This window comes from Hemitrygon akajei, chromosome 10, assembly GCF_048418815.1.
Source record: "Hemitrygon akajei chromosome 10, sHemAka1.3, whole genome shotgun sequence".
In the NCBI taxonomy this organism is placed as follows: Eukaryota; Metazoa; Chordata; class Chondrichthyes; order Myliobatiformes; family Dasyatidae; genus Hemitrygon; species Hemitrygon akajei.
Genome location: NC_133133.1, coordinates 131680789 through 131708724, shown reverse-complemented (window position 1 = coordinate 131708724; position 27936 = coordinate 131680789). Strand labels below are relative to the sequence as shown.

The 27936-nt window shown below is 39.3% G+C and overlaps 1 protein-coding gene across 2 annotated transcripts in view; it reads right to left on the bottom strand.

Annotated features, from left to right (window-relative positions):
* The window catches only part of LOC140734679 (UPF0606 protein KIAA1549-like), a 269781-nt gene that overhangs the window by 23717 nt on the left and 218128 nt on the right, over positions 1-27936 (bottom strand). The window contains exons 11-18 of one of the 2 annotated variants that reach the window (XM_073058967.1): positions 21579-21775; positions 20030-20151; positions 12109-12314; positions 9654-9868; positions 8863-9007; positions 5923-6228; positions 4936-4988; positions 3208-3326 (exon numbers count right to left, since the gene is read on the bottom strand). In XM_073058967.1, the coding sequence (XP_072915068.1) occupies positions 3208-3326; positions 4936-4988; positions 5923-6228; positions 8863-9007; positions 9654-9868; positions 12109-12314; positions 20030-20151; positions 21579-21775 (1363 nt within the window). The remainder of the gene's footprint in view (positions 1-3207; positions 3327-4935; positions 4989-5922; positions 6229-8862; positions 9008-9653; positions 9869-12108; positions 12315-20029; positions 20152-21578; positions 21776-27936) is intronic. The other variant, XM_073058968.1, reaches the window with a different exon arrangement.

Genomic DNA, 27936 nt, shown 5'->3' with positions numbered 1-27936 from the left:
GTTGTGATTTAAACTCTGGTTTTCTCAGCTCGAGAGAGAGGCAAGATCTAGCAGTCATGAAGTTTCCTGGCTGCTAAAGAACTTAAACAGTTACATCCACATCTTCAGTTTAATTGGGAATGTTATTCAGATACCAAATCCAATAATTATTCAGTAATGGAAGAACATAATTTTAGATATCTATGACACTCTTACCAATTTTTTATAATTTTTATACACTTACTTTAATTAAATAAGATGCTGATTACCATTTGAGCAGCTTTTCAGAAGTTAACGGGCAATGAAAATCAATCTTGGTCTGAGAGTAGCATTAAGACTCAGAGGTATGCACACACATTACCAAGAAGGGGCCTATATTTCATTAAGAGTTTGAGGAGAGTTAGTATGTCACTAAATGCACTTGCAAATTTCTAGAGGTAGTGTGGAGAGCATTCCAGCTGGTTGCATCGCAATCTGCTCTCGAAGGGCCACTGCACAGGATTGAAAAAAAATTGGAGAAAATTGCAGACTCAGCCAGCTCCATCATGAGCACAAGCTGTGGCCATCCACAGCTGCCGGAAGTGAGGCCTCCGCTGCCGACCTTGGAAATTGAGCCCGGGGCTCGGCTGGAGCAGAGGCCTCCGCAACCGTGACTCAGTTCACGGACTTGTTTCAGCTGGCAGCCCAGTTCTCTGGGATTAAGTGTTGGCTTCAAGGCCTGACCCAATCGACAGCCCGGGCCCCCAGCAGTTGAAAGTGGCAGCGGAGCTTCCCCCGTCACTCGGCCCGACCTGGAGCACCCAACCCCCTGATTGATCCCTGTGGGACACGTCCACCAACCTCAAAGAGCTGCCAACAACACACTGCATCGATGGAAACCTGGAAAGATGCACTATTTACCGAGGAAGCATGGGAAAAGAGATGGGCTGCTGGTCAGATTGAAGCGTGATTCCAGATTCCAGGCGTGAACTCCAGAAAGCCATTAAGGGCGCCAAGAGGCAATATCGAGCCAAGTTGGAAGCCCAGGCTAACCAGAGGGATGCCAGTAGACTATGGCAGGGTCTAAATGAGATCACTGGGCGCAAAGGAAGGGCTGGGAATATCAATAACTGTAGCGCTTCTCTTCCTGACGAATTTAACGTATTCTACGCAAGATTCGAACAGAAAAGGAGTGTCCTGCCTCCTCCGGATGAACCGGACCTGGTGGCATCGAGATTCATCGTCAACGAGGAAGACGTTAGAAGAGCCTTCCTGAAGATAAATCCAAGGAAGGTGACGGGCCCAGATGGCGTCCCGGGATGGGTTCTCCGGGCCTGTGCCAGCGAGCTAGCTGGAGTGTTTGCTGATATTTTCAACTGCTCCCTGCTTCAGTTTAAGATCCCCTCGTGTTTTAAGAAGGCAACGATAATCCCGGTGCCGAAGAAAAGCAAGGTGGCATGCCTGAATGACTATCAACCTGTGGCTCTGACATCAGTTGCTATGAAGTGCTTCAAGCGATTGGTTATGGCACACATCAACCATAACCTACCGGTCAACCTCGACATTTTGCAATTCGCCTACTGGAGTAACAGGTTCCTTTTCATCGACTACAGCTCTACCTTTAATACCATCATTCCAAATAAACTGATTCATAAGCTCCCGAACCTGGGTCTTAGCACTCAGATCTGCAGCTGGATCTTCAACTTCCTCACAGACAGGACCCAGGCTGTAAAAACAGGGGACAAGCTCTCCTCTACAATCACTCTGAGCACCGGTGCCCCACAAGGCTGTGTACTCAGACCCCTGCTGTACTCACTGTACACCCATGATTGTGTAGCCAAGTTTCCATCAAACTCAATATAGAAGTTTCTTGACGACACCACAATTGTAGGCCGTATCTTGGGTAATGATGAGTCGGAGTACAGAGAGGAAATTAAGAACCTGGTGGCATGGTGTGAAGACAATAATCTATTCCTCAACGTCAGCAAGACGAAGGAATTGGTTGTTGACTTCAGAAGGAGTAGCAGACCGCATGACCCCATCTACATCGGTGGTGTGCAGGTGGAACAGGTCAAAAGCTTTAAGTTCCTCAGGGTGAATGTCACACATGACCTGACTTGGTCTAACCAAGCAGAGTCCACTGCCAAGAAGGACAACCAACGCCTTTACTTCCTGAGAAAGCTGAAGAAATTTGGCCTGTTCCCTAAAACCCTCACAAATTTTTATAGATGCACCGTAGAAAGCATTCTTCTAGGGTGCATCACAACCTGGTATGGAAGTTGTCCTGTCCAAGACTGGAAGAAGCTGCAGAAGATTGTGAACATAGCCCAACACATCACACAAACCAGTCTTCCGTCCTTGGACTCACTTTACACTGCACTCTGTTGGAGCAGTGCTGCCAGGATAATCAAGGACACGACCCACCCAGCCAACACACTTTTTGTCCCTCTTCCCTCCGGGAGAAGGTTCAGGAGCTTGAAGATTCATACGGCCAGATTTGGTAACAGCTTCTTTCCAACTGTGATAAGACTGCTGAACGGATCCTCACCCGGATCTGGGCCGTACCTTCCAAATATCTGGACCTGACTTGCATTACCTTACTTTCCCTTTTCTATTTTCTAATTATGATTTATAATTTAATTTTTTATTATATTTACTTTGATTTGTACTTCAGGGAGCGCGAAGCGCAGAATCAAATATCGCTGTGATGACTGTACGCTCTAGTATCAATTGTTTGGTGACAATAAAATAAAGTAGTAGCCTCCCCAGCATCAATGACACCTTCGAAAGGCAATGCCTCAGAAAAGTGGCATCCATCATTAAGGACCCCCATCACCCAGAACATTCCCTCTTCCCATTGCTACCATGAAGGTGGCGGTACAGGAACTTGAAAATACCCACTCAACATTTCGGGAGTAGCTTCTTTTTCTTCGCCATCAAATTTCTAAATGGACAATGAATCCAGAAACACCTACACTATTTTCCCTCCCTTTCTGCATTACTTATTTAATTTTTTTATATATACTTCTTTTTGTAATTTATAGTTTCTTTACTGTTATGTATAAACTACTGCTGCAAAACAAAAAAAAACATGACATATGCCAGTGATATTAACCTGATTCTGAGGTTTGAGGAGTTTCATTCACATGAATTGTTCACATTAATGCAGTAATAGTGAGAGCTGTGAAAAGGAACTAATTGATCACAGATGATACATTCTAAAACCATCAACACACTATACATTCGTACCAGGATTGTTTCCTGGAGGTCTTGTTTGAAATTCATCAGCATACATGGGTCTGTTTGAGTATAGGATTTCCTGCTGAGACTGCTCTTGCCTCATCTCTTCTGGCCGCATATATCCAGAACTGAATCACATACAAGGAAGAAATTAGAAACAAACATTTAGTAATACACGCAAATTTCTTGTTCGGTATTTTACACAAAAGGAGATAAAGGATTATGTATTGCTAAACGTCCCCAACAAATGCTTTAAATAAAGGTTCATGGTTCAGTAAAAACTGGAATTAAAATGCTGAATCATTTGTACTGGTTCACAATTGGACAGCTTACAGACATGCAAGGGTTAATTTGTTTAAATACTATTTTACTTCATGGTGTGAATTCCATGAATTTAGAAGACAGATGAAGGAGTTAAGTATCAGCTTGCAGTTAAAAAAGGTAGTTTAGAAATGGGCTTCTAGTATTCTGCTGCTGATTCTGTCTACTTCTTGTTAGCTGCTGCTAGTGTACAGAGGAGCTGCATAGAAAGTTTGTGCAAGTGGCAACATGCTATCTCCTGGATCTGAATTGGTTAACTTTGACTGCTGGTTACTTTTTGGGAAAAGGTCACTGTTTTCTTTATCTTCTAAAATTTAAAACTCATTATATTGCATTATTTAAAATATATTGTTCTTTTTCCAAGGATGAAGAAATTAGTCTGTGTATGAAAGTTTTTTTAGCATTGCTTGATGTTTTGGATTGGAAGAATGCAAAGGGAACTGTAGTGAGGAAGTCAAGATTTTTTTCCTCTGTTGTGCAAGGCTTTCAAACGTATTAAACTGGAATGGAAACATCAGAGGTGAAACCATGAACCATTGAGTAAAATTTGGAAAATTCCACTTGGATATCTTTGATTATCATATGCCAAAAGGAGAGCACATCAGACATTAAAAGGTTTTATAGTGTGATTAAGTTCCTTGGATGAATGGCTGTCAGCTCTCCTAGCTTGCATTTTCAAACTGTTTCGAATCAGGGGCTCTGTATATAAAAAAAATGACCCTGACTGCAAATGAGTTTATAAGTAATGAATAAGAATACTGCTGGGATTGAAAGATATAATCTGATCATTGACATCGAAAGGATCGTAAACATGTTTGTTATGGGAGACAGACTGCTGTTCTTCGGGTATGACATATGTTTTAATTGCATTGTTAAATTGTGTGCTTTATTAGATCATTAACCTATAATCACAAGCCTCTGAAGGATTTCTCTGTATGTTGTCTGAATGCCAGCAGGAGAAACCACACAGCTGGTGTGAAAAATGTGTCAGAGGGTAAATAGACGAACACAACAATGACCAACACAACTTAAAGGACAACTGAGGTTAACAGTTTAAAAAAAATCCCAGCCTGTACTGTGTTACCTACAATTGTAAGCAGAGGTACTGCACCATCTTCATCCCTAGCAACCCACAGAATTTGGATAAGTAAATATGATGTACAGATAAGCATGATCATCTAACATATCCTTAAATGTTATACTTTTAAATTATTTAGATACCTTAAAATATAACATTTAAGATATCAACTTGGAAGATCCTCAGTTTGGCTTTTGTCCCTTCTCAAGATACATGCTCCAATTGCTTTCATTGACAAGGCTTTGCTGAATTGAAACAGTAAAGGTTGAGGTGACTTCACTTGCATGCTTTAGCAGTGCTCCTTATTATCTCAGTAAGTGCATTTGTTCGTTTCTTACCTGTGCAGGTGGCTTGCTGCAGAAGGCTGATTTGACCCTGTATCTTCATACCTCTGTGGACCAAAGAAACAATTTTATTAGTTAAATGCTAACCTTGATTCTTTCAATTTTGAAAATGATGATCACTGCCAAAAGTAACAATGGCAGACTAAATTAAGGAACAATGCATGAAAATTGGTGACATTTAATCAGCCCTCCACTTCTACTTCCAGCATTAGATTTCTCCACATTACTACTGCAATATTATCATAGAGAGGTGCATAGAGAGGCTAGGGCTCCACCCATTGTAACCGATGGAAAGCAAGAATGTAAGAATTTTGGCACCGCCAGGAGTTAATAGAAAAATCTAACTATAGCTAGGTTATCTAACACACACTTTGATCAATAACTTCCCTCTCTGTTCCAGTAGACACAAACACCCAACAGAAAAAGCTCTTTTACACTAACAGAGTCAGGTTTTGTTATTGGAAAAGAAAAAAAGGTTAAAGAAAGGGCAACTGAATGTTATGGATTGCTTTAATCATGAAACATTGTGTTTTAAAAAGCCTGTAATAAGACTTTTCACAGACTTTTTGTGGTTTTAAGTGACTCACAGAGTTTATGACGAATTTAGATTCTAATGTCCTTTGATTTTGGTATTTAGATTGGATCACCTTCAGAAGGTTGGAATGGAAAGTTGCCATCCTAAGCAAGATCTCACTTCAATTGAGTACATACCCTGCAAATAGTTAGTACCTGGCAGCTCAAGACTTTTCCAAATATTGCTAAGCTTCATCTCACTAAGATCAGCACCTCTTGAACACTGCTAACTATATTTCATTACCCCAATGATTAAAAATTTGGATGAAAATAAAGTCAAAATAAAATGTGATGGCATGATGAAAAAAAATTAATATCATACTGCTGGGACTTCAGCAGTGCATGCACCAAGGAAGTGTTTACACATGTTTGAACACACTTGTGTGGAATGATTTACATGTTACATACCGTTACATATGGATTGCTGAGACTCTGGGGTTGTTCATACACTGGAGTCCAGTGGTTGTTAGCTGAAACTTTGGTTCCCCTGATAGGAGTGCTGGTGGCTGGCTGACCATGGCTGACTGCTGATAAGACTTTTCCAGGACTACCTGGAGCTGCCAAAGCAAATGCATCATCCAGCAGAGAGTACATCTGCTGCCTTGCCTCTTCAATGGATGGCTGTGGTGGGAGATATGGTGGGGGGGCAGGAGGGGGAGGGTGAGTATGAGATGGAGAGTGAGGTCTAGGCTCCGGAGGCAGGTCAGGGTCCGACTGTAAAATACAGAACCACATCAAGATTAGGTCACTGGGGTTGGGGCAATGAAAGGAGATAACGTAAAGGTCAATTGTTCCGTGGGAATGCTGTGGGAAGGTGGTTAACATTGTACTCCTACCCAGTGTTAGAGCTTTTATTGAAATTATCTTTTCAGAATCAAGCATTAGCATTTTCATAATTCTGTGAAAGAACAAGGAAGCAATCACAGAAAAATTATGTTGCAAAATTTATTAGTGGCATAATCCAGAAATCCAGTTCAATTAACCATTTAACAAGTGTGCTAGCTGGACTAATTTCACGGCTGGTTGGAGCTTCAACAAGTTGTGCCGTGGAGCAGCAAGATGCAGGCTTGTAATAACAGGCTAATTCTTAGCCAGTTCCAAATTCAAAATATTCCAGTATAAGGTGGTGTAAAATGAGAAGCAATCAATGTCAACCTCACAGACTGGATAGTTTACTGTAGGCTAGTCCAAAAAACTCTTAGATACAAATCATGCAGCAATTTAGCTTCCTTGAAAATTAAACATTATTCATTTCTGTTAAACTTTTCTGCATATAGAGTCAATTCTTCCATACTTGGGCAACAACTTAAGAATCTGGTGACCTAGTAAGGATTGTGCAGTCAATCATGCTGAAATTATTCAGTTTAAGTGGTCCCCTTCCTCCCTACACACTAGGTATAATGTTGCTTTATACAATCATTAAGTAACACAAGTAAACTCCATCTACCTCATGATTATAAAGACTGAAATATTTCATTTTCTTTTCAAAATCTAAATGAAGGTGATTGTGTGCACTCTTTCCAAAGTAACACAAACACTTTTCAGCCAAGGTCTAGAAAAATCCACTGTAGAGCAGTATGAGGGGCATGAGAACATTTCAGCTCTGACATGACAAAGGTTGGATGTAAGCTTCCCTCTTAATTTACCTAAATGTCCCCTATAGGTGGTGTTAGAGAAGTTAGGGACAAAATGTATCCTTGGATGTTTTCTGGTGCTTTAGAAGAACAAGTTATGAAAAACCCTATAACATTAATGATAATAAGCAAAACATCTCAGTGGGTCAGAAAGTGTGCAAGTACATAAAGGGATATTGGCATATTCATTGGCCGGGCCAAAAGGAACAACTACAAAGTGATGTGGGAAAATAAGAAGGAAGAGCAGAATGGAACTAAAATAATTGCTTAAATGAGAAGAAACTACTTAATGTTGGATTGGAATCTGGATGTGCTGGTTCATGAGATTCAGAAAGTAAACATGCAGTTGCAGCAAGTAATTAGAAAGTGGTAGTTTGATCCGCACAGCCAGCAATCAGAGAAAAAACACACTGCTGATATTGTAATTGACGATGGAAAGACCTCATGTGAAATTGGATGCAACCTTCATGTTTATAATGAAGAAGACACATTGTGGAGCAGCTTCACCAGTTTGAAGCCCAGGACTTGATGAGGAGGTGAAAAGGACTAGTTGATACTTTTTGAAGTTTAGAAGGGACAGAGAGTAATGGCTGAGAGGAATTTTTCTAATGCTGGAGAATTCAAACTAGAGCTGAATTCTCAGCATAGAGGTGAAATATTTAAAATTCAGATGAGAAGTCAATGGGGTAAAGATTTCTCTGCCTCAATAAGTTATGGAAGGTTATTAGTTATTACAATTGGTAGATACTTGGATAAGCAGTACTGTAGAACTCAAAATATGGCACCCTTGGGACTTTGGAGGTGCCAGACTAGCAGATATTAAAAGGAGCAAGGGAATGGAGCCCAGGTTATTTAACAGTATATTTAACAGTACGATGGAAAGTGTGTCCTAGTGAGCTTTAAGCTGGAGTTCTGAAATTTTTTTTATGCCATGGACCAATATTATTATGCAAGGGGTCTTTGGTGGTTTAAAGAGAGCACAAGAAACATTAACCACTTAGCAGAACAATCAAGACTTTTTGTATAATTCGACAGCAGATTACTGGAGCTTGACTGAAGTGGAATATAGGATCAGATAGGGAAAGTACAAAAGCCCCAGGATTAGTCATAATATTGAACAGTGAGGCAGGTTCATGGCCCTTACCACAAGTCATGGGCATCTTGTATTCCTTAAGAAAGCAGCTGAAGGCACAGTGGCCCAGCCAGTAGAGCTGGTTCCTCACAGTTCCAGTGACCAAGGTTCAACTTTGACCTTTTGTGCAGTGTGGAGTTGGCAATGTTTTCCCAATGACTCTATGTCCCCTCTGGATGCTTTGGTACTTTCCACACATCGCAAAGACACAAGAGTTGTAGGTTAATTAGCTCCTGTAAATTACTCAACTCAGGAGCCCAGATGCCCAATTCAACAACTTAGGAGGAGTTCTGATAAAGAAGGACAAGAAAATAGGACTCATGTATGATTAGTGTAAATGTGTGTTTGATGGTTGGCATTTTGACACTCAGTTACTTAACAGGAAACAAGAGAACAGTGGCGAAACCAAAAAGCTTGCAAAGAGAAAGGTTTTGAGGTACAAAGTAACAACTGTGTTGCAGCTTAGTACTTGTTTACTTGTTCGTCTGAAAATAATGCAAGTACTTTATAACAATGAGAGAAAAATTATTGATAAGACTTATAAGAAGAAATTGCAGACAATTAAGGTTCTTCCATGCTTACAACATAGGCTGCATTGTTCACTCCAGGTGGCTTCTTGTAGGTCCCATCACTATCCGTGGTTATCAGCCTGTCCTTTTCTGCATCTGTCATGCTGCCGTTCACCTGATGTCTCCGCCTCTGCCGTGGAGATCTTTTCCCACGATAGCTGAAATGAATGAGACCAAAAGATTAATTTCGGGATCAATTTATTTGTAAGCACAGAGAGATTGAGGAATGCTCAAAAATCATGTAGAAAATGTGATGCTTCAATATATAGCCTCTTTTCAGTTTAAAGTTATAAAAAGACCATCTGCAGTTGTAAATGGATTCTGAAGTACAGATTTGAGAAGATAAAGAACACTGCTGGTTAGTGAGGTCAGTCTGATGGGAGGTAGGCCAATTGATGAGGACAGGAGAGGAAGAGGAGTGCTTAATGTGGCTGTCTTTGGTATATGCATCACTTTATTTTTGCCCATGCTTAATCTGCCATACCAATGTGGAATTAAGAATACAATTAATAATGCTTCCTTTCATGTTTTATTCATTATATGCAAGATAGTTTTATTGATGTATTCACTGATGATAATTTTGTGTTCACTCCTGGTCATCATTTAAATCCAGCTTGTCCCATTTCAATGGTAGTGGAAGGTACAGGCCAACAGTGTGCTCCTCTCCAGAACTAAACTTGGGAACTTTAAAATATTAACTTGGGTAAAGATAGCTTGGAGTTCATTTATTTAAGTATTTATTCATTATCAGAAGGTTTTTTTCAAGATGACTTTGTAATACATACAGAGATCTTATGTGCCCACCTTTTCCTCAGTTCCACAGGGACATCTGCACTGGGATCAAGGATCCTGTCAATATGAACTTGAGCCCTGCGGTAGACTCGGCGTCGCTCCTTTGCTTCAATGGTACCAACTTCATCCATGATGGGGAAGTCATAGTGTCCTTTCCTTTTAGCCCGGAGTCTGATCTTATTGCGATGATGTTCAATTTCAGATTTCTGTCTCAAAGCTCTCTGAACCTAAAGTAGAAATGGGAAGATATTGAATTTTTGTTTATCATTCTGGCACCTTTGTGGGGGCTTACCAAAGGACAGCAGAAGCAATTTTGGAGTTTCAACTAACATACACAAAAGATAACCAAATCTGGTTTAGTACTGGGAGGTAGATAAGGCGCTGGATAACTTTGTTGGTTTACACATCTGAGTTAAACACAGTGAAGCATAGTGGCCTTTCTATAGCAATGACTACAAATTTGAGGGATCTAAAAACAGGTGAGCAATCAGTTCACAACTACTCATTATCACAATAGGTGAATAAGTGAGTACTTTATTGGTAATTAGTGAAAATGAGTCAAAGGTAATGATCGGGATATGTGACAAGGCTTTTTTAAGAAATAAATATAAAAGTGGAGCATGCTCATAATAGAGAGAGTACATGGGCACACATGACCTCTTGTGAGAGTGAGAAAGATAGAGATACAGGTTGAGTACACCTTATCCAAAATTCTAAAACCTCCGAAATTTGAAATTTTTTTGGAGCGCTGATATGACGTCACAAATGGAAAATTCCACAAGGTGCTTGGAGGGTTCCCAGGCAATGTGCAAATCCTTGCACACTACAGACAGTTCTAATAATTGACCTCATATACATAATGAACAGAAGTTAATGAAAAATAGAAAAACACCACATAAAAGTGAAAAATTAATATCTTGATTGTGGAGTGAAAGAGTCGATTCGTCAGCATATGCTGCTTAATGGTATGCCGTTCATGAAATAAGCAAATCTATCACGATGAACTAAAAATTGAAGGTAATTGCGAACATTCAGCATGCTGGTTGCATAAGTTTAAGAAAAGGCACAACATTTAAATTTTTTTTTTAAGTGTCTGCTGATCACCAAGCAGCAGAGGACTCAAATGAGTTTGCCAAGATTGGCGCTGATAAAAATCTAACATCAGAATAAGTCTATAATGCAGATTATTTTTATAGCATACAGGAAAAACTAAAAAAAAATATAGATATAGAGTTCACAACTTCTTAATCAAAACACGGCACTGTCGGTTGACGCTGAAAATCTACCGTTTGTTTTTGTTCAAAAGCTGATTCTCCTGATGTTGCTGTGCTGCTTTTTTTACCCTGCACACATTAATTATATTTTCATTATACTGATGGTATGTAAAATAAATCATTATATAAATATAATTGCAAGGAAAGCACAACAGTACCTCTACTTCCTCAGGAGTTTGTGGAGATTCAGCATGACATCAAAAACCTTGGCAAATTTCTATTGATGTGCGGTGGAAAGTGGGTTGACTGGCTGCATTACAGCCTGGTATGGCAACACCAATGTCTTTGAGCAGAAAATCCTACTACAAAAGGTAGTGGATTTGGCCCAGTACATTACTGAGCACCATCTACATGAAGCGTTGTTGTGGAAAAACAACATCCATCAAAGATCCTAACCACCCAGGCCATGTTTTTTTTCTCGCTGCAGTCATCTTGTAGAAGGTACAGGTGCTTCAGGACTTGCACCACCAGGTTCAAGAACAGTTATTACCCCTCAACCATCAGGCTCTTGAACAAAAGGGAGTAAACACACTCATTTAAGACCTCTTATCTTATTATTAAATGCTGGTTATTTATTGCTATTTATTTATATCTGCATTTGAACAGGTTGTTGTTTATTGATCCTCTTTACAGTCGTTGTTTTAGAGATTTGCTAAGTAGGTCCACAGAAAAAGCTCGGGGTTGTATGTAGTGATATCTATGTACTCTGATAATAAATTTTACTTTGAAATGGAATAATTTTTACAAGTAAATACATATAAGTGTGATAAACAAGTGTAAGACAAAGATTGCTTACCAGTCACACATGAATTCAGAGATGGAAATGATAGCGATCCCAACCAATCTTATTATATATATCAAAACTTTAAAAATATCCAAATTTCAAAACACTTCCAGCCCCAAGCATTTTGAATAAGGGTTTCTCGACCTGTAGCGTGTATGACTGAGTATGTTTATGTGTATACACAGGACAAAGTGAGATAAAATGATGATAGCCATGTTTTGTATACTTCAGTTCATAGTCAGCGAGCTTGTTATGTATTAAGTGCCAAGTGCCTTCACAATGAATGATATGTAATTTATTGAAAAACATTTTAATGTATAAAAGAACATCTTGGATTCACATGAGATTCAAGCAACCCCTGTACGGCAAAATTCTATTCCATTTCTCTGAGGAACCCAGCGAATCTTACCTCTTTATTGATTTTGTTTGTTTCAGCCACTCGCTCAGGAAGTAATGGATTCTGTAAAGGAGGGGCTGGAATTGGTTGCATGGCGATCAGTTGAATTTTGTTTGGTAGCCATTTGCCTGTTTCTGATGGGCGTGACATCCGATCAACATGATCAAAAATGGAAGCGGAGGAAGGCTGCTCATCAGGCTTGTCAGTCTGATGAGCCTCTGGAATAGAACATGAACATCAGAGCACAGACAGTGAATGACTGGTAGGGACCACTGGCAAATTACACTGCTGGTGAAAATCTAATGCAGTAATTTGGGATCCAACATTACAGTAATGTTACTATTAGACCATATTATTTGAATTAAAAGCCTAACAATCCAGTGAAATGGTTTCCAAGATGAAATGCCTTATGGTGGTTTCCATAAAGAATTTTTTCTAATTTTGGAAACCAGATGGTAACATCAAACATCAAGACAGGAGAGGTTGAGAAAAATACTTAAAATCATTATTTTGGTTTGTACTCAGATCTCCTTCATTCCCAGAACAAGCTGATAGGGTGCAACCCATTCTCAGAGGAGTGGTGTTCATTCCATTGAAAACAATGTGCATAACATGTTCACTCTACTCTGGACTATCTGAACAAAGGAACTCATATGTCAGGCTGTTCATTGACTGCAGTTCTGTGTTCAACACAAGAATACAATCCAAACTCATCACTAAACTTCAAGACCCACCCCTCTGTACTTCCCTCTGCAACTGGATGCTTGAGTTCTTCATCCACAGACTCAGTGAGAATTGGTAACATCTCCTCGCTGACTATCAACACAGGTGCACCTCAAGGCTGTGTGCTTAGCTCCCTGCCTTACAATCTATACACACATAAATATGTGGCTAAGCATTTTAATGCCATATACAAATTCACCAATGGCACCATTATTGTTGGATGTATCTCAGTGATTCCACGCACAGTAGTCAGAAAGGACACCTGGTTCCATAACAACATCTCGCTCAATGTCAATAAGAGTAATGAGCTGATCGGAAGGGGGAGGAGGATGAACATGTACCAGTCTAAATTGGGGAACTGACCATGGAAAGATTCAGCAGCTTTAAATTCCCGGGTATTAGTGTATCACATTATTTGTCCCAGTCCCAGCGTGTAGATGCAACCGCAAAGAAAGCATGCCAGCATTTGTATTTTCTTTGGAGGTTAATGACATTCAGCTTTTCGCCTAACACTTCAATGAACTGTGCTGTTGAAAGTGTCCTGACTGCTGCATCATAGTCTGGTACAGTAATTCAAATGCACTGGAATTCAGGAACCTTCAGTGAGTGGTGGACTCAGCCCAGATCATTGGCATATCTCTTCTACACTACTGGTTGTATTCCATGGGAGGTGCTGCCTGAAGAAGGCAATACCCATCATTAAAGATCCCCATCATCCAGGCCATGGCATCTTCTCACAGCTACTACTGGGCTGAATGCACATAAGTCTGAAATTGCAGACCACCATGTTCAACAGCTACTTCTCGAGCCAACTGACACAAACCCAATCACTCCAGTTTAGCAACGCTATGACCACTCTGCATTAAAGTGGACTTCTTAAAAGTTCTTATCGGCTGTTTCTTGTAAAAATTATGTATAATGTACATTTAATTTTGGCTTTTCTTTTGTAAGCTCCTCATATGATTCTACATACCTCTAATGCTGCTATAAATAATATTTTTTTCATTGTAAATATTTGTGCTTATGACAATGAACTCTACTTTGACTTTGAGGAACAGATGGCAATCACTGAATAATATTGACTGAATGAATGTTCTGCATACCTTACAAACAAAACAACTTCCTAGGATTAATCAATTCTGCTCTGGCTCTCAAAAAATTTGACGTTGGAAATTCAATGGAAATAAGTGGCTATGCTCATCCAGCTGGATAATTAAACTCCAGTGATTCTATATCTTTGCTGTAGCTCCCATAGGAAATAGGGGTGCTGCAGGAAGTGCAGATGTCTCAGAGGCTCTGCCAATCAGGTTTGATTCAGACCTTTGTTACTGCTTACATTGGGCTTGCAAGCATGGGTTTCTTCTGCATGCAGCAGATTCCTTCAATATCCTAAGGTGTGTTGGTTGGTTGGTGAATTGACCGCTGTAAATCTCTTCAATATTGATGGACAGTGGCACAACAAGCATGGAGGTGAGGTGGGGGGGGGGGGGGGGGGGGGTTTACAGCTGTTATTAATGGGAATAGGTTGAAGGGAAATAATAGGATTGTTCTGCTGGCCTTGACTCATTAGGGTTGACTGGCTCCATGCTTGTTAAAAAGAATGCATGAAAATAATGAAATACGGAAATGCAATTGGAATTAAGGTACCCAAATCCTAATTAAATTTATAATTAAAAACATCATCAGTGTCAAGGGAAACTATGAGAGGTAGTCCTTCAGATGTACAGGAACAGATGACAAAGGGGTAGAGATGGTGGTGCACAGAATAAACAGGAGACTGAAAATCTGGCTGAGCTGTGCCACAACAACTTCTTACTCAATGTCAGCAAGACCAAAGAGCTGATTATTGAGCCAGTCCTCATCAGAGAATTGTAGGTGGAGAGGCTCAGTAACCTTAAGTTCCTCAATGTTACCACTTCAGAGGACCTGTCCCCATATCTACAATTACGAAGAAGGCACATCAAGGACACTTCATCTTGTGTTCTTGATATTTATCGTTTATTTATTATTATTATTTATTTCTTTTTGTATTTGCAGTTTGCTGTCTTTTGCACACTGGTTGAACACCCAAGTTGGTGCAGTCTTTCACTGATTCTATTGTGGATTTATTCAGTATTTTCTTATTCAGGAAAATTAACCTCAGGGTTGTATATGGTGACATATATGTACTTGGGTAATAAATTTACTTTTGAACTTTGAGAGTTCACGGCCAAGCTTAGTAGGGTCTTTAGAGGCAGGGGATCAGAGGGAACCACAGCTCCAGAGGCAGGGGAACAGTCAAGCTGCGGTCCAGGAACTAGAAAGCTGTAATACTGACAAAGCAACAGGAGCAGAGGAGCTGGAATGGCAGAAATTATGGGCTCATTGCCTATAAGAGCAGTAGAGCAGCAGCAGCAGCCAAAATGAGCAAGAGATTCTGGAGCCATGGGATTTGGGATATAGAGAAGATGAACAACAAGGAAACAGGAGTGGCAGCTCCATGGAAGGGAAGCAACTGGAACTGGGGATCTAGGAGTGCTGAAAGTGATAGTGGGTGAGATCTCAGTATCTTCATACAATAAAATAAGTTAGGGTGCTGGGAGTACATCAGTTTGAAATTTAATCATGCAAATTAGTGTTGGAACTTCAGCTATTTCTGACTAACAGGGTTTTAATAAAGTGAACCACAAAGGTAATTGTTTGTCACTGCGATTTCATTATACAATTATGTTTGTATTGAATCACTTAGACAGCACGGTAGCATAGAGCCTAATGTAATCACTTTACAGCACCAGTGATCATTGATTGTGGTTCGATTCTCATTTGGACTGTATCAAATTGCTCTTTTTCCAAATATACCAATTCCAGTAACAACTTCAGACAGGCAGAGGGCACCAGCATTGCTTTCTAAGCACTGAGCCATCTGAGCCCATGCAGCAGATTTTCTTAGCAGACTTAAATGTGGTTCTGGTATCCATGGAAACCACTACCAAGCATCTGAGTACATTTACCTTCAAAGGCCTTGAAATATACCAAACCACTGGCTTCCAAATGATTACCTGTTTCACTAAATATTCTGTTACGATGGCACTTAGTAAAAAGATTACAGGCCTCCCCCAACAGCTTGTGGTACAGTTCTCAGAAAATATTTTGGAATATATGATGGAATCATAATCTATGGCACACATTAGAGTGTAGGAACAGATGTATGGGAGAAGGAAGAAAAAGAAGACAGTAAAGTTCTTTGTACTGTTAGAGATAAACAGAGAGGAAGAGGTGGAGAATTTCTTACATGTATTTATTTTAAAGCTAGGAGCATTGTAAGAAAGGTGGATGAGCTTAGAGCATGGATTGATACCTGAAAAATATGATGTTGTAGCTATTAGTGAAACATGGTTGCAGGAGGGGTGTGATTGGCAACTAAATATTCCTGGATTTCGTTGCTTCAGGTGTGATAGAATCGGAGGGACAAGAGGGGGAGGTGTTGCGTTGCTTGTCAGAGAAAATATTACAGCGGTGCTCTGGCAGGATAGATTAGACGGCTCGTCTATGGAGACTATTTGGGTGGAATTGAGGAATGGTAAAGATGTAGTAACACTTATAGGGGTGTATTATAGACCACCTAACGGGGAGCGAGAATTGGAGGAGCAAATTTGCAAGGAGATAGCAGATATTTGTAGTAAGCACAGGGTTGTGATTGTGGGAGATTTTAATTTTCCACACATAGACTGGGAAGCTCATACTATAAAAGGGAAGGATGGTTTGGAGTTTGTAAAATGTGTGCAGGATAGTTTTTTTGCGGCAATACATAGAGGTACCGACTAGAGAAGGGGCAGGGTTGGATCTTCTGTTAGGGAATGAAATAGGTCAGGTGACGGAGGTATGTGTTGGGGAGCATTTCGGGTCCAGTGATCACAATGCCATTAATTTCAATATAATTATGGGTAAGGACAGGACTGGACCCAGGGTTGAGATTTTTGATTGGAGAAAGGCTAACTCTGAGGAGATGTGAAAGGATTTAGAAGGAGTGGGTTGGGACAATTTGTTTTATGGAAGGATGTAATAGAGAAATGGTGGTCATTTAAAGTTGAAATTTTGAGGGTACAAAATCTTTATGTTCCTGTTAGGTTGAAAGGAAAGGTTAAAAGTTTGAGAGAGCCATGGTTTTCAAGGGATATTGGAAACTTGGTTAGGAAAAAGAGAGATATCTACAATAAATACAGGCAGCATGGAGTAAATGAGGTGCTCGAGGAATATAAAGAATGTAAGAAGAATCTTAAGAAAGAAATTAGAAAAGCTAAAAGAAGATACGAGGTTGCTTTGGCAAGTAAGGTGAAAATAAATCTGAAGGGTTTCTACAGTTATACTAATAGCAAAAGGATAGTGAGGGATAAAATTGGTCCCTTAGAGAATCACAGTGGACAGCTATGTGTGGAGCTGAAAGAGATGGGAGAGATTTTGATTCTTTTCTTTGGTATTCACTAAGAAGGATATTGAATTATGTAAGGTAAGGGAAACAAGTAGGGAAGTTATGTTAACTATGACGATTAAAGAAGAGGAAGTACTGGCGCTTTTAAGGAGTATAAAAGTGGATAAATCTCCAGGTCCTGACAGGATATTCCCTAGGACCTTGAGGGAGGTTAGTGTGGAAATAGCAGGGGCTCTGACAGAAATATTTCAAATGTCTTTGGAAACGGGGATGGTGCTGGAGGATTGGCACATTGCTCATGTGGTTCCATTGTTTAAAAAGGGTTCTAAGAGAAAACCTAGCAATTATAGGCCTGTCAGTTTGACATCAGTGGTGGGTAAATTAATGGAAAGTATTCTTAGAGATGGTATATATAATTATCTGGATAGACAGGGTCTGATTAGGAGCAGTCAACATGGATTTGTGCATGGAAGGTCATGTTTGACAAAACTTATTGAATTTTTTGAAGAGGTTACGAGGAAAGTTGACGAGGGTAAAGCAGTGGATGTTGTCTATATGGACTTCAGTAAGGCCTTTGACAAGGTTCTGCACGGAAGGTTAGTTAGGAAGGTTCAATCGTTAGGTATTAATATTGAAGTAGTAAAATGGATTCAACAGTGGCTGGATAGGAGATGCCAGGGAGTAGTGGTGGATAACTGTTTGTCAGGTTGGAGGCCAGTGACTAGTGGTGTGCCTCAGGGATCTGTACTGGGTCCAATGTTGTTTGTCATATACATTAATGACCTAGATGATGGGGTGGTAAATTGGATTAGTAAGTATGCAGATGATACTAAGGTAGGTGGCATTGTGGATAATGAAGTACCCGGTAGGTTTTCAAAGTTTGCAGAGAGATTTAGGCCAGTTAGAAGAGTGGGCTGAATGATGGCAGATGGAGTTTAATGCTGATAAGTGTGAGGTGCTACATTTTGGTAGGAATAATCCAAATAGGACATACATTGTAAATGGTAGGGCATTGAAGAATGCAGTAGAACAGAGTGCTCTAGGAATAATGGTGCATAGTTCCCTAAAGGTGGAATCTCATGTGGACAGGGTGCTGAAGAAAGCTTTCGGTATGTTGGCCTTTATAAATCAGAGCATTGAGTATAGGAGTTGGGATGTAATGTTAAAATTGTACAAGGCATTGGTAAGGCCGAATTTGGAGTATTGTGTACAGTTCTGGTCACCGAATTATAGGAATGATGTCAACAAAATAGAGAGAGTACAGAGAAGATTTACTAGAATGTTACCTGGGTTTCAGCACCTAAGTTATAGGGAAAGATTGAACAAGTTAGGTTTTTATTCTTTGGAGCGTAGAAGGTTGAGGGGGGACTTGATAGAGGTACTTAAAATTATGAGGGGGATAGATAGAGTGTGACGTGGATAGGCTTTTTCCATTGAGAGTAGGGGAGATTCAAACAAGAGGACATGAGTTGAGAGTTAGGGGGCAAAAGTTTAAGGGTAACATGAGGGGGAATTTCTTTACTCAGAGAGTGGTAGCTGTGTGGAACAAGCTTCCAGTAGAAGTGGTAGAGGCAGGTTCAGTATTGTCATTTAAAGTGAAATTGGATAGGTATATGGACAGGAAAGGAATGGAGGGTTATGGGTTGAGTGTGGGTCAGTTGGAATAGGTGAGAGTAAGCGTTCGGCATGGACTAGAAGGGCCGAGATGGCTTGTTTCCATGCTGTAATTGTTATATGGTTATATTACTTATACACACACACATATTATATATATCAAAATAAAAAATAATGTTTTTGTAATAGTAATGGGGCACTTATTTCTAAAACATCTCTGAATTGTCCATGAATCTACAAATACTACCTCATTATTTTGCACCCTTTATTTTTAATACATTTCTTATTATAACTTATTGTAATATTTTATGTCTTCCATTGTTCTATTGTCAAAAAACAAATTTCACAATATGTCAGTGATATTAAACCTGATTCTGAAAACATTAGCACATGGATAAACAATGCTTCCAAATTGGTGCAGGACAGAATATTTTAGATTCAGTGTTCATGTACAAATACATCTACATAAGTAACAATGGCGTATACTGAGATCTTTCAAATAACATAGTGTACTTGTTTAATGATATTGCAGCCATTCATATAGCTGTAAAAATGTTGCCTATAATTTTGTATCTCATGGACAGTTTGCATTTGCCTATTCACTATAAAGATACTGGCTGCAGTTATGTTTATATAGTAACTTCAAGTGCACAGTATTTGGATTAGAACTTGAATTTGAGAATAATGCACAAAACAAAGCTGAATGTTGCTTTTGTTAACTGCAGAGTTTCTCGCTACCTTAATTGCTTAGGCTTCTTATCCTTCTCCCTAAAAAACATGTACAAAATAAACTTGGTTTATTGTAAACAGTTCAGTCACAGGTTCATGGGAAACTGGAATGCCACTGGGTTTACCTGAGTAACTGGAATATCCCTAGGGTTGAGCTGAGAAACAAAATGCCTTTGGGGTCAACTGGGAAAAAAAAGGCTCATCCATGTGTTTGGAATAATAGGTGGGAAAGGCCTCCAAAAGAAATGGTTCCACTTTACTGTTGTACAGAAAATACATGTGTTTACACGTTAAAGGTAAAACATCTTCTGCAAAGGCTGTACTCAGAGTCAACTCCAAATCATGCAAGTAATTACTGTACTAAATGTTAACTGGCTCCTGCTTCATTTATTTCTTTCATTTCAAAATATGTCATGTATAAATTTGCAATGTATTACTAATATGTTAGAGGATACAAACCATTTCTGATTGTCATGTGTTTATTGCCACTAGGAATTGCAGGAGCTCTTGGAATATCCTCGACAGATTCTCTGCCACTGGACTGTTCACTGGCAGTGGATTCAGCTTCAGAAGGTGAAACTCTGCAAAGACAGACATTGCATTTAAAACATCAAATCCCGCCCCCCACTCGCCCAGTTTACATGAGACAGATTTCAGATAAATTCACTGGAACTGCAACTGGATTTCTGATTGTTTTTAAAATGCAGATTGCAGGATGTGTAATAACCTTCAAAAGCCACAGTTAGCTTCAGAGAATGTATCAGAATTTTCAATTATAGACCTATTCTCCCCCCCCACCCCACTACAAAATGCTGTCTCTTTCTTCATGATAGTGGATTAGGAGCTGTTATACATCACAAATGCCTTAGTATAATAAAATGCCAGCTGAAACAAGTTGCAACATCAGGAAATGAGGGATTCTAATTTGACTTCTGAAGTTTGAAGATTAGTTTGAAAAATTTATATCAGAGCACTCAATTGTGACAAAAGGGAGAGTCTCCGCACAAATACATTATTACTGTAATGAGCAGATAGCAATTAATACTTTGTCATTAACTTCACAGTGGAATGATCCACTTGTCAAAATAATCAATACTTAGAAAAATGCAAGAGCAGTAAGGACTGTGTTAAGGATTAAACGCATCATGGAACACTGTCACAGGGATAGGGCTCCAAGAGAAATTGACCATAATCCACACCAAATCGACACTATTTCAAACATTCCTTATGTGTGTGGAAAAGTTCAATAATTAACACTGACATTCTCATCTCACTTTCTAAACATCAGTCTTACATGCAGCAGAGCTCATTCATCATTAATTAATAACTTTAAACATCAATTTTTACTCCAGTTTTCTTGTCGATAACTGGCAATGCTGCTAAAGTAAGACTTCAGTCAATTTCAAGGAAAGCAGGAAGAAATGGGTTGGTTTCTGGACTGCCAGCTCTCAGAATAACTATTCTATATTAGATAAGTGAAGAGATCAAATCAGCAAAAAACAGGCCATCAAGGGAGGATTTTAGGGTCATGAAGATGTCAGGACCTCAGGCTAAGCCTCAAATAAAACATTTCAATTCTACATTTAGCATCTTGGAAAAATCTAACTGGGTCCGCATTGACTATTTCTAGTGTATGAAGATCAGTACCATAACATGTGGGAATTCGACAAAATGTTCTAAAATTTGTACTCGTTAAATTCTCTAGCAATGCATTTTATAAGTAAAAATGGAAAATTCTTAACACCCAAGTTACACATTCTTGATGTAAAACTTACATTTCTCTTTTCTTTCCTCATCCTCTGGTGCCAAGGATCAAGTTTTGCATTAAATCTGGTCAATGCCTCACCACTGTGCACAAGCAAATCTGCTTAAGACACTGCCATTTTTCAGCCTCATGAGAAGTGAGGCATAAACTCAAGTGGCATCATCACTTATTGGAATTTCACGTTGAATGAAAGAAACATTAGCTGTTGAGCAGTTAATGCTCTGTGTAATGGATTATGCTTACCGACTTCTCTGTCGAAGCCCTTTGGACAGTTTGGCTGTCTTCGGCTGAGGACTAGACACATCACCGTTCTCAGATGGTGAGTTGTCCTTTGCTGAGACAGGTGGCAAACCTTCATGGATGACCAAAATGTCATCTTTACCATGTTGACCAATATGCTGCTTGGCAAAGTCAAAACCTTTAACACTTGGCACTTGAAGCTGAGAAGACAAATGTAATGATCCATTAGAACTGATGATATAGATTTTATAACACATGGAGAACCTAAGTGATATACTGTGTTGAACATCATGCTCAAATATAGCCTGGAGTAGTGACAAAACTCAAGCTTTTTTAAAAAATTTCTTACTAAGCTAGCCTTTGTAATTTAAAACACCATTCATCTTCACTCACTTTCTTTTCCGCATTGACACGGTCTAAGTTTCTAAGATGACTTTCTAAGCACTTATGGTTGAGGAAACTTCAATATTCTTAAGCTCATAACTACAGGCATTCAATACCAGCTTAGATCAAGTTTAAGTTTATTGTCATTCAATTACTACATATAACTTAAACAATAATGTGAACTTATAACGCAAGTTAAAAAGTATAATGCGACTGGCGCTTCATTTGTGATGACACCTGATGGTGGCAGGGAGTTCACTAGTCTCAGAGCCTGAAGGAAGAAGCTGTTTCCCATCTAACAGCCCTTGTCCTAATCTACGGTACCTCCTGAATGATGGCAGGGGGTCAAAGAGATTGTCGGAAGGATGGAAGGAATTCTTAATAATGCTAATGGCCCTGTGCATGCAGCACTCCTGATAAGTATCTCGGATAGATGGAAGAGAGGCACTCATGATCCTTTCAGCAGCCCTCGCAATCCTATATAGGGTCTTGCCCTCGGATGCCTTGCAATTCCCGTACTAGACATGGGAAGCAGCTAGTCAGGACACTCTGAATGGTGCTCCTGTAAAAATTGGAGGAGGGAAGTGCTTGCTTGCCTCAATCTCTTAAGGAAGTGGAGATGCTGCCATGATTTCTTGACCTAAGAGGTGGTGCTGAGGGACCAGATGAGATTGTCCCTTATGTGCACTCCCACAAACTTGGTACTGGCCTTGATATTTGCCATCTACATAGTTAAATGATTCAATAAGCTAACAGAACTATGATTGATTTGGGTACCCCAAATTTGAATCCATGCAGTAGACTATGGTGATGCTTACACTGATCATAATGAATGCAGATGTAGGCACTCAGAGTGAAGAATCAGCAATAGGCTGACAATTGCAAATTCACACTCAGATACAAAAGGACCAGTCATTTCCAAAGATCAGAAGTATGAGGATCAGAATCAGATTTATTATCACTATCATATAATAACAGGTCATGAAATTTGTTGTTTTGTGGTAGTACAGTGCAAGACATACAAATTCCTATAAGTTATAATAAGCAAACAAATAAATAAATACTGAGTAGTCAGCATTGATGTAATGGATTCTAATTTTGGCTTTACCAAACATGTTTACTCTAAGACATACTGAGAAAGTAAAAGCAGCAATGTGCAAGTTTTATTTGTGGAAATATGATGCCCTGTTGCACGACTCCTGTCACCATCAGCAACTTGTATGGTGACTATCTGTATGGGTTGTAGCTTCAAGTATGAAGGGCTTTGGGATTGTTAAGTAGGTGGCCACCTGACATACAAGTTGATCAGTCCAAGGTGGCATTATTTGGATGCCGTCTCTGATCTAAGCTCTGCTTTTGGGTCCCTTTGCAAAGTGGACCTTTTTTGTTTATGTTTTTTTGCAAATCAATGATAAAACAAACTGCCAAATGATAAGAATCATGATGTTCATTTCACAGATGGTTGAGATGCAAGTTGCATCCAGTTCATATTATTTGACTTGAAGCATTGGACTCAGAGTACAGTTAAACTGCCAAACCTTAAAACACATCAAATATTTTTCTTGGAAGAAAAAAGTTGCTGATGGTTAAATTCCAAAATAAAAACACAATGCATGAGGCAGCATCCATGGAAAGAGAACAGAGATGACATTTCATATCAAGGATCTTTGATTCAAGACTGGAAAATTTAAAAGCAAGTATGTACAAATTGCAGGGTGGGAGGGTGGAAAAAAAATGAAGAGAATGTCTGTTACATGATACAAGTCAAAGTTCTTAAGGTATCAATTACATTAAAAACTGACATTTAGAAACAGAAGGTGAAAAAACAATCAACTGAAAGAGAAAGGAACAGCCACATCTAAAGAACGATGAAAAAATGTTAAATTATGAAATTTACTACAAGGGTTGCACCATCAGGGTGTATTGCACAGAGACAGAGCTGCCACTTTAAATCTGAGTTACAATGGATATTCTGTCCTGACTTCCATTCAATGTAGGCACAGCTTTATAATGAACTAGAACAAAAGGACCTTACAAATGACCTGGGCTTTGGGTGGTGGGGGGTGTAATTCTGAAGCTGAGGGATATGACATTAAAAGGTTCGGCCACTGAGGTGGGATACAAAGCAGTTGAGACATAGGAATGACTAAAAGGGACCAGAAATCCTCAATGAATTTCTACTGCTATTGAAAGGAATCTCCCAAAAACATCAACTTCCCTTTCCTATTTCACATGCCAAATCCAGCAGTACAATTGAGACAGTGGTTTTAGTTGAAGAATTTCAATCTACTTAATTCTTGAATGGTTTGTCTTTCTATTGTGGAACATTCTACATTTCTCAAGCAGCTTGTCTACTCTGTTCTGAAGCTCCAACCCACTGACACTGTGTTGAGTGCATAACTTTGTATTTGGCTTAAATTTTTCTTAGCAAGATTCACCCTGACCCCCCACCCCCACCACTTTCCGGTCGGCTGGTGGCGCAGTGAGATCAGCGCCGGGTTCGAGAATGGAGGCTCCCGAGTTCGATCCAGTGACAGACCGCTCCTGAGCACACCAGGTTGATGTCGAGCTCGCAACTTGACCTCGTATAAAAAACACCGCCACCTCCAGTTTAAATTTCCACGCGGAATATTGTGGAGGATCAAATATGCAAATCCAGCACATCCCCCACTTGTCCCATTTAACATGTCTTAGTGCGGTGGTCCTTAAGACCTGGCAGAGCTTGAGACCTGCCACTCGCAGTGTTTCTGTTCCATTGACGGGAAGCGATCACGATTGAAAATAAAGTGGAAATAATAAAGTGTTTGGAAAGAGGTGAAACATCATCAGTCACTGGAAAAGCGTTAGGCTACAGTTGGTCAACGATTGGAACAATTTTAAAGGATAAAGGATAAAGTGAGAATAATGGAGCATGTGAAAGGCCCTGCCCCGCTGAAAGCTACAATTATTACTAAGCAACGCAGTGGTTTAATTATTGGAATACATACATTTCTTAAGTGTTTTATATGCATAGAAAGGTAAAATATATACTATATACTAAGACAAATGTTTGACTAACTGACGCTAAGTAATACCGAATGTACTTTTTCCAACTTACGTACAAATCTGACTTAAAGACAGACTCAGGAACGGAACTTGTTCATAACCCAGGGACTGCCTGTATTTATTTATGGGATGTAGGCATTGCCAGCTAAGCCACCATTTATTGCCAATCCCTAGGTGCCCTTGAGAAGGTGGTGATGAGTTGCGTTCTCGAACCACTGCAGTTCCTGAGGTGTAGGCACACCCACAGTGCCGTTAGGGAGAGAATGCCATGATTTTGACCCAGTGACAATGAAGGAACGGCGATATGTTTCCCAGTCAGGATGGTGAGTGACTTAGAGAGGGATTTCCAAGTGGTGGCGTTCCCTTTTATCTGCTTTATAATAAGGCACAAGACAAACCTGGCAGTACAACATTGCTTCTCTGTCTGGGTATGTTATAGTTTTCAGAACTCAATATAAAATTTTCCAAATTTAGGTAACACACTCTTCCAGTATCAGAACTGACTATTGCTGTCAGTCATCTATCTGTGACTTTGACTCACTTTTTCTCTTTCTATTATTATAGCTTATCCTGCTATAATCCTGCACATCCAAATTTCACGTTACTAAGGTGGAAAGTGGCATCACTTGTTTGGCCAAAACCAGGGTTGCTCACAGATAATACAGAGCCAGACTTAACTAAATTATTACAAACACTAACCTTATAAAAAGTCTAAGCATTGCTGTAGTAAATAGGTTCAATATTTTTAAAATGTTCAATACACAAGAAACAAAAAAACTTTTAATCCTCACAACACTTTTCAAGGTCAAAAGAGATCTAAACTAAAATGCATTGGAGAATCTTTTCTAAAATAATCAAACTAACAATTGCTCAAACTTTCTCATAGTCTTTGTCCTCCGTATAGCTAGCAAAACACTGCATATTTCCTCTTAAGATCTCACATCAAATCATTAGACAAGTTTCCCCCATAAGCAGAGAGCATCTCACCCAAATTTATACTCCTTTGTTGAACATTGTGCTGAATTAAGTGTTGAAACCCTTGTATGTTCACACCATAGCTATTTTTGGACTTCCATCTTCAAACATGAAATCCTAAAGTTGTCATCAGCATTGCTAAAAAAAAGGCTACTCCAATATCACTCTACTAAATTCTGACCATTATATCTGACTGTACTGAAGAAAAATGGCCTTAGCTTCAATATTTGTTTTTGTCATTAAACCGAGATATCTGTTGTTTATTGAATTAATATGTAGCCTAGTATGAAAAAAATCAGAACAGTGTCTTTGTAAGTCAGGGCCATGATCAACAATTTTGCTTATTCCATGCCCTTATTCCATGCAAGTTGAGTATTTCTGCTTGTCAGAGTCAAATAATAAAGAAAAAATGTGAATGCAATAAAGGTCTTTTCCCAGACAGCTTCAAGTGTTCTTTCTGTCCTAGATTCTTCACATTTTACTTGTACTGTTGGATATCAAGTTTCGACTCATCTCCATTGAAGGAATTTAGTTATAGTTTAGTCTTTTGTATCTAATTGTCAGTTACAAATTAGTCTCGAATTAATGTTCAGTTTCTGTTTTCCATTAATTCTTGTGTATATTTAGACCACTGCACCCCTTTCCCAAAAACAAATTTTATATTTAAATATTTTATTAATTCATCCTTGTTCACAAAACTTACAGGACTTTGAAAAGTTATTGATACAACTTTAAGCAAGTGCCATAATTCAGATGTCATTAGAGCCAGTCTTGTCAGGGAAGAGGTTTCATAGCATTTTAAGAAGCAGCAGCCATATCTCCCCAAAGACCTGGCCAACATTCATCTCTCATATCTCTACTATTACTCGTGCAATCAATGGCACTTTATAAAGGCTCTCTCCAAATACTGACAGCTCTGAATACCAGTAGGAATTATTGACATACTTCTGCTGTCTTGCTGGAAATACTTCCACTGGTTATCGCTTTGCAAATGGCTATTCAGGACATTGTCAGCTGAGACAACGACAATGCAATTCTATTTGCAAGAAACTGCAAAGGACAGTTCTGATGAGAGGATCTGAAACATTGACTTCATTTCTCTCCACTGCTTCTGAGTGGTTTGTGGAGCATCCGGTTTTCATTGCTGAGTACAAACTGTTAGCACAGAATTAAACTAAGTTTTCAAAAGTACAACAGCTATCATCTTGATGGCTGTACGTTAAGATTTTAACAGGAGCTGTATCTAAATTCCTCCATATAAAAAGGGATTATTACAATTTAATATTTGAAACTTTTCAAAATATTTTGCACATAGCTCTTTTTGGGCAGGCACCAGCAATATGTGCCATTAAAGGCAAGTTAGGAAATGAAGTTGAGACTATGTTTTAGAAGTTCAAATGTAAATTAGTTAGAAAATCGTTCTAGAATTACACTGACATAATCTACAAGTATCGTCATTACTAACAGTTTGCAGTGTGATTGGGAGAGTGAACTATTTTGAAACATATGTACTATTTTAACATTTGTTAATCCAAAAGCTTAATCAAGATGACCCAGCAGCATTATGCATTTCAATTGGCACAGAGATGCAGCTCTTAGAGTCACTGGTTCAGAGCTCTTGCAACACAGGTCTGTTCTTGATTTCAGGGAATGCCGGTGTCGAGTTTCCACATTCTCCTGGTGACCATGTGATTTTCAACAGGTACTTTGGTTTCTTCCAAAGTCTCAAAGATACACTGGAAGGTCAACTGGCTCCTGAAAATTTACTATGATGTAGATTCGTGGCAAAGACTCAAAAGAGGAGTTGAGGGGAAAATAAGTTATGAGGATACAAGTGGGGCGGGGTTAAAACTGACCGGATTGCTCTGCGGATGAGGGAGAAAGGGAAGTCTGGCGTAGTGGACTTCCTTTACTTCAGTGGAGTAAAGGAAATTAAAGTGGTATGAGAGAGGAATTG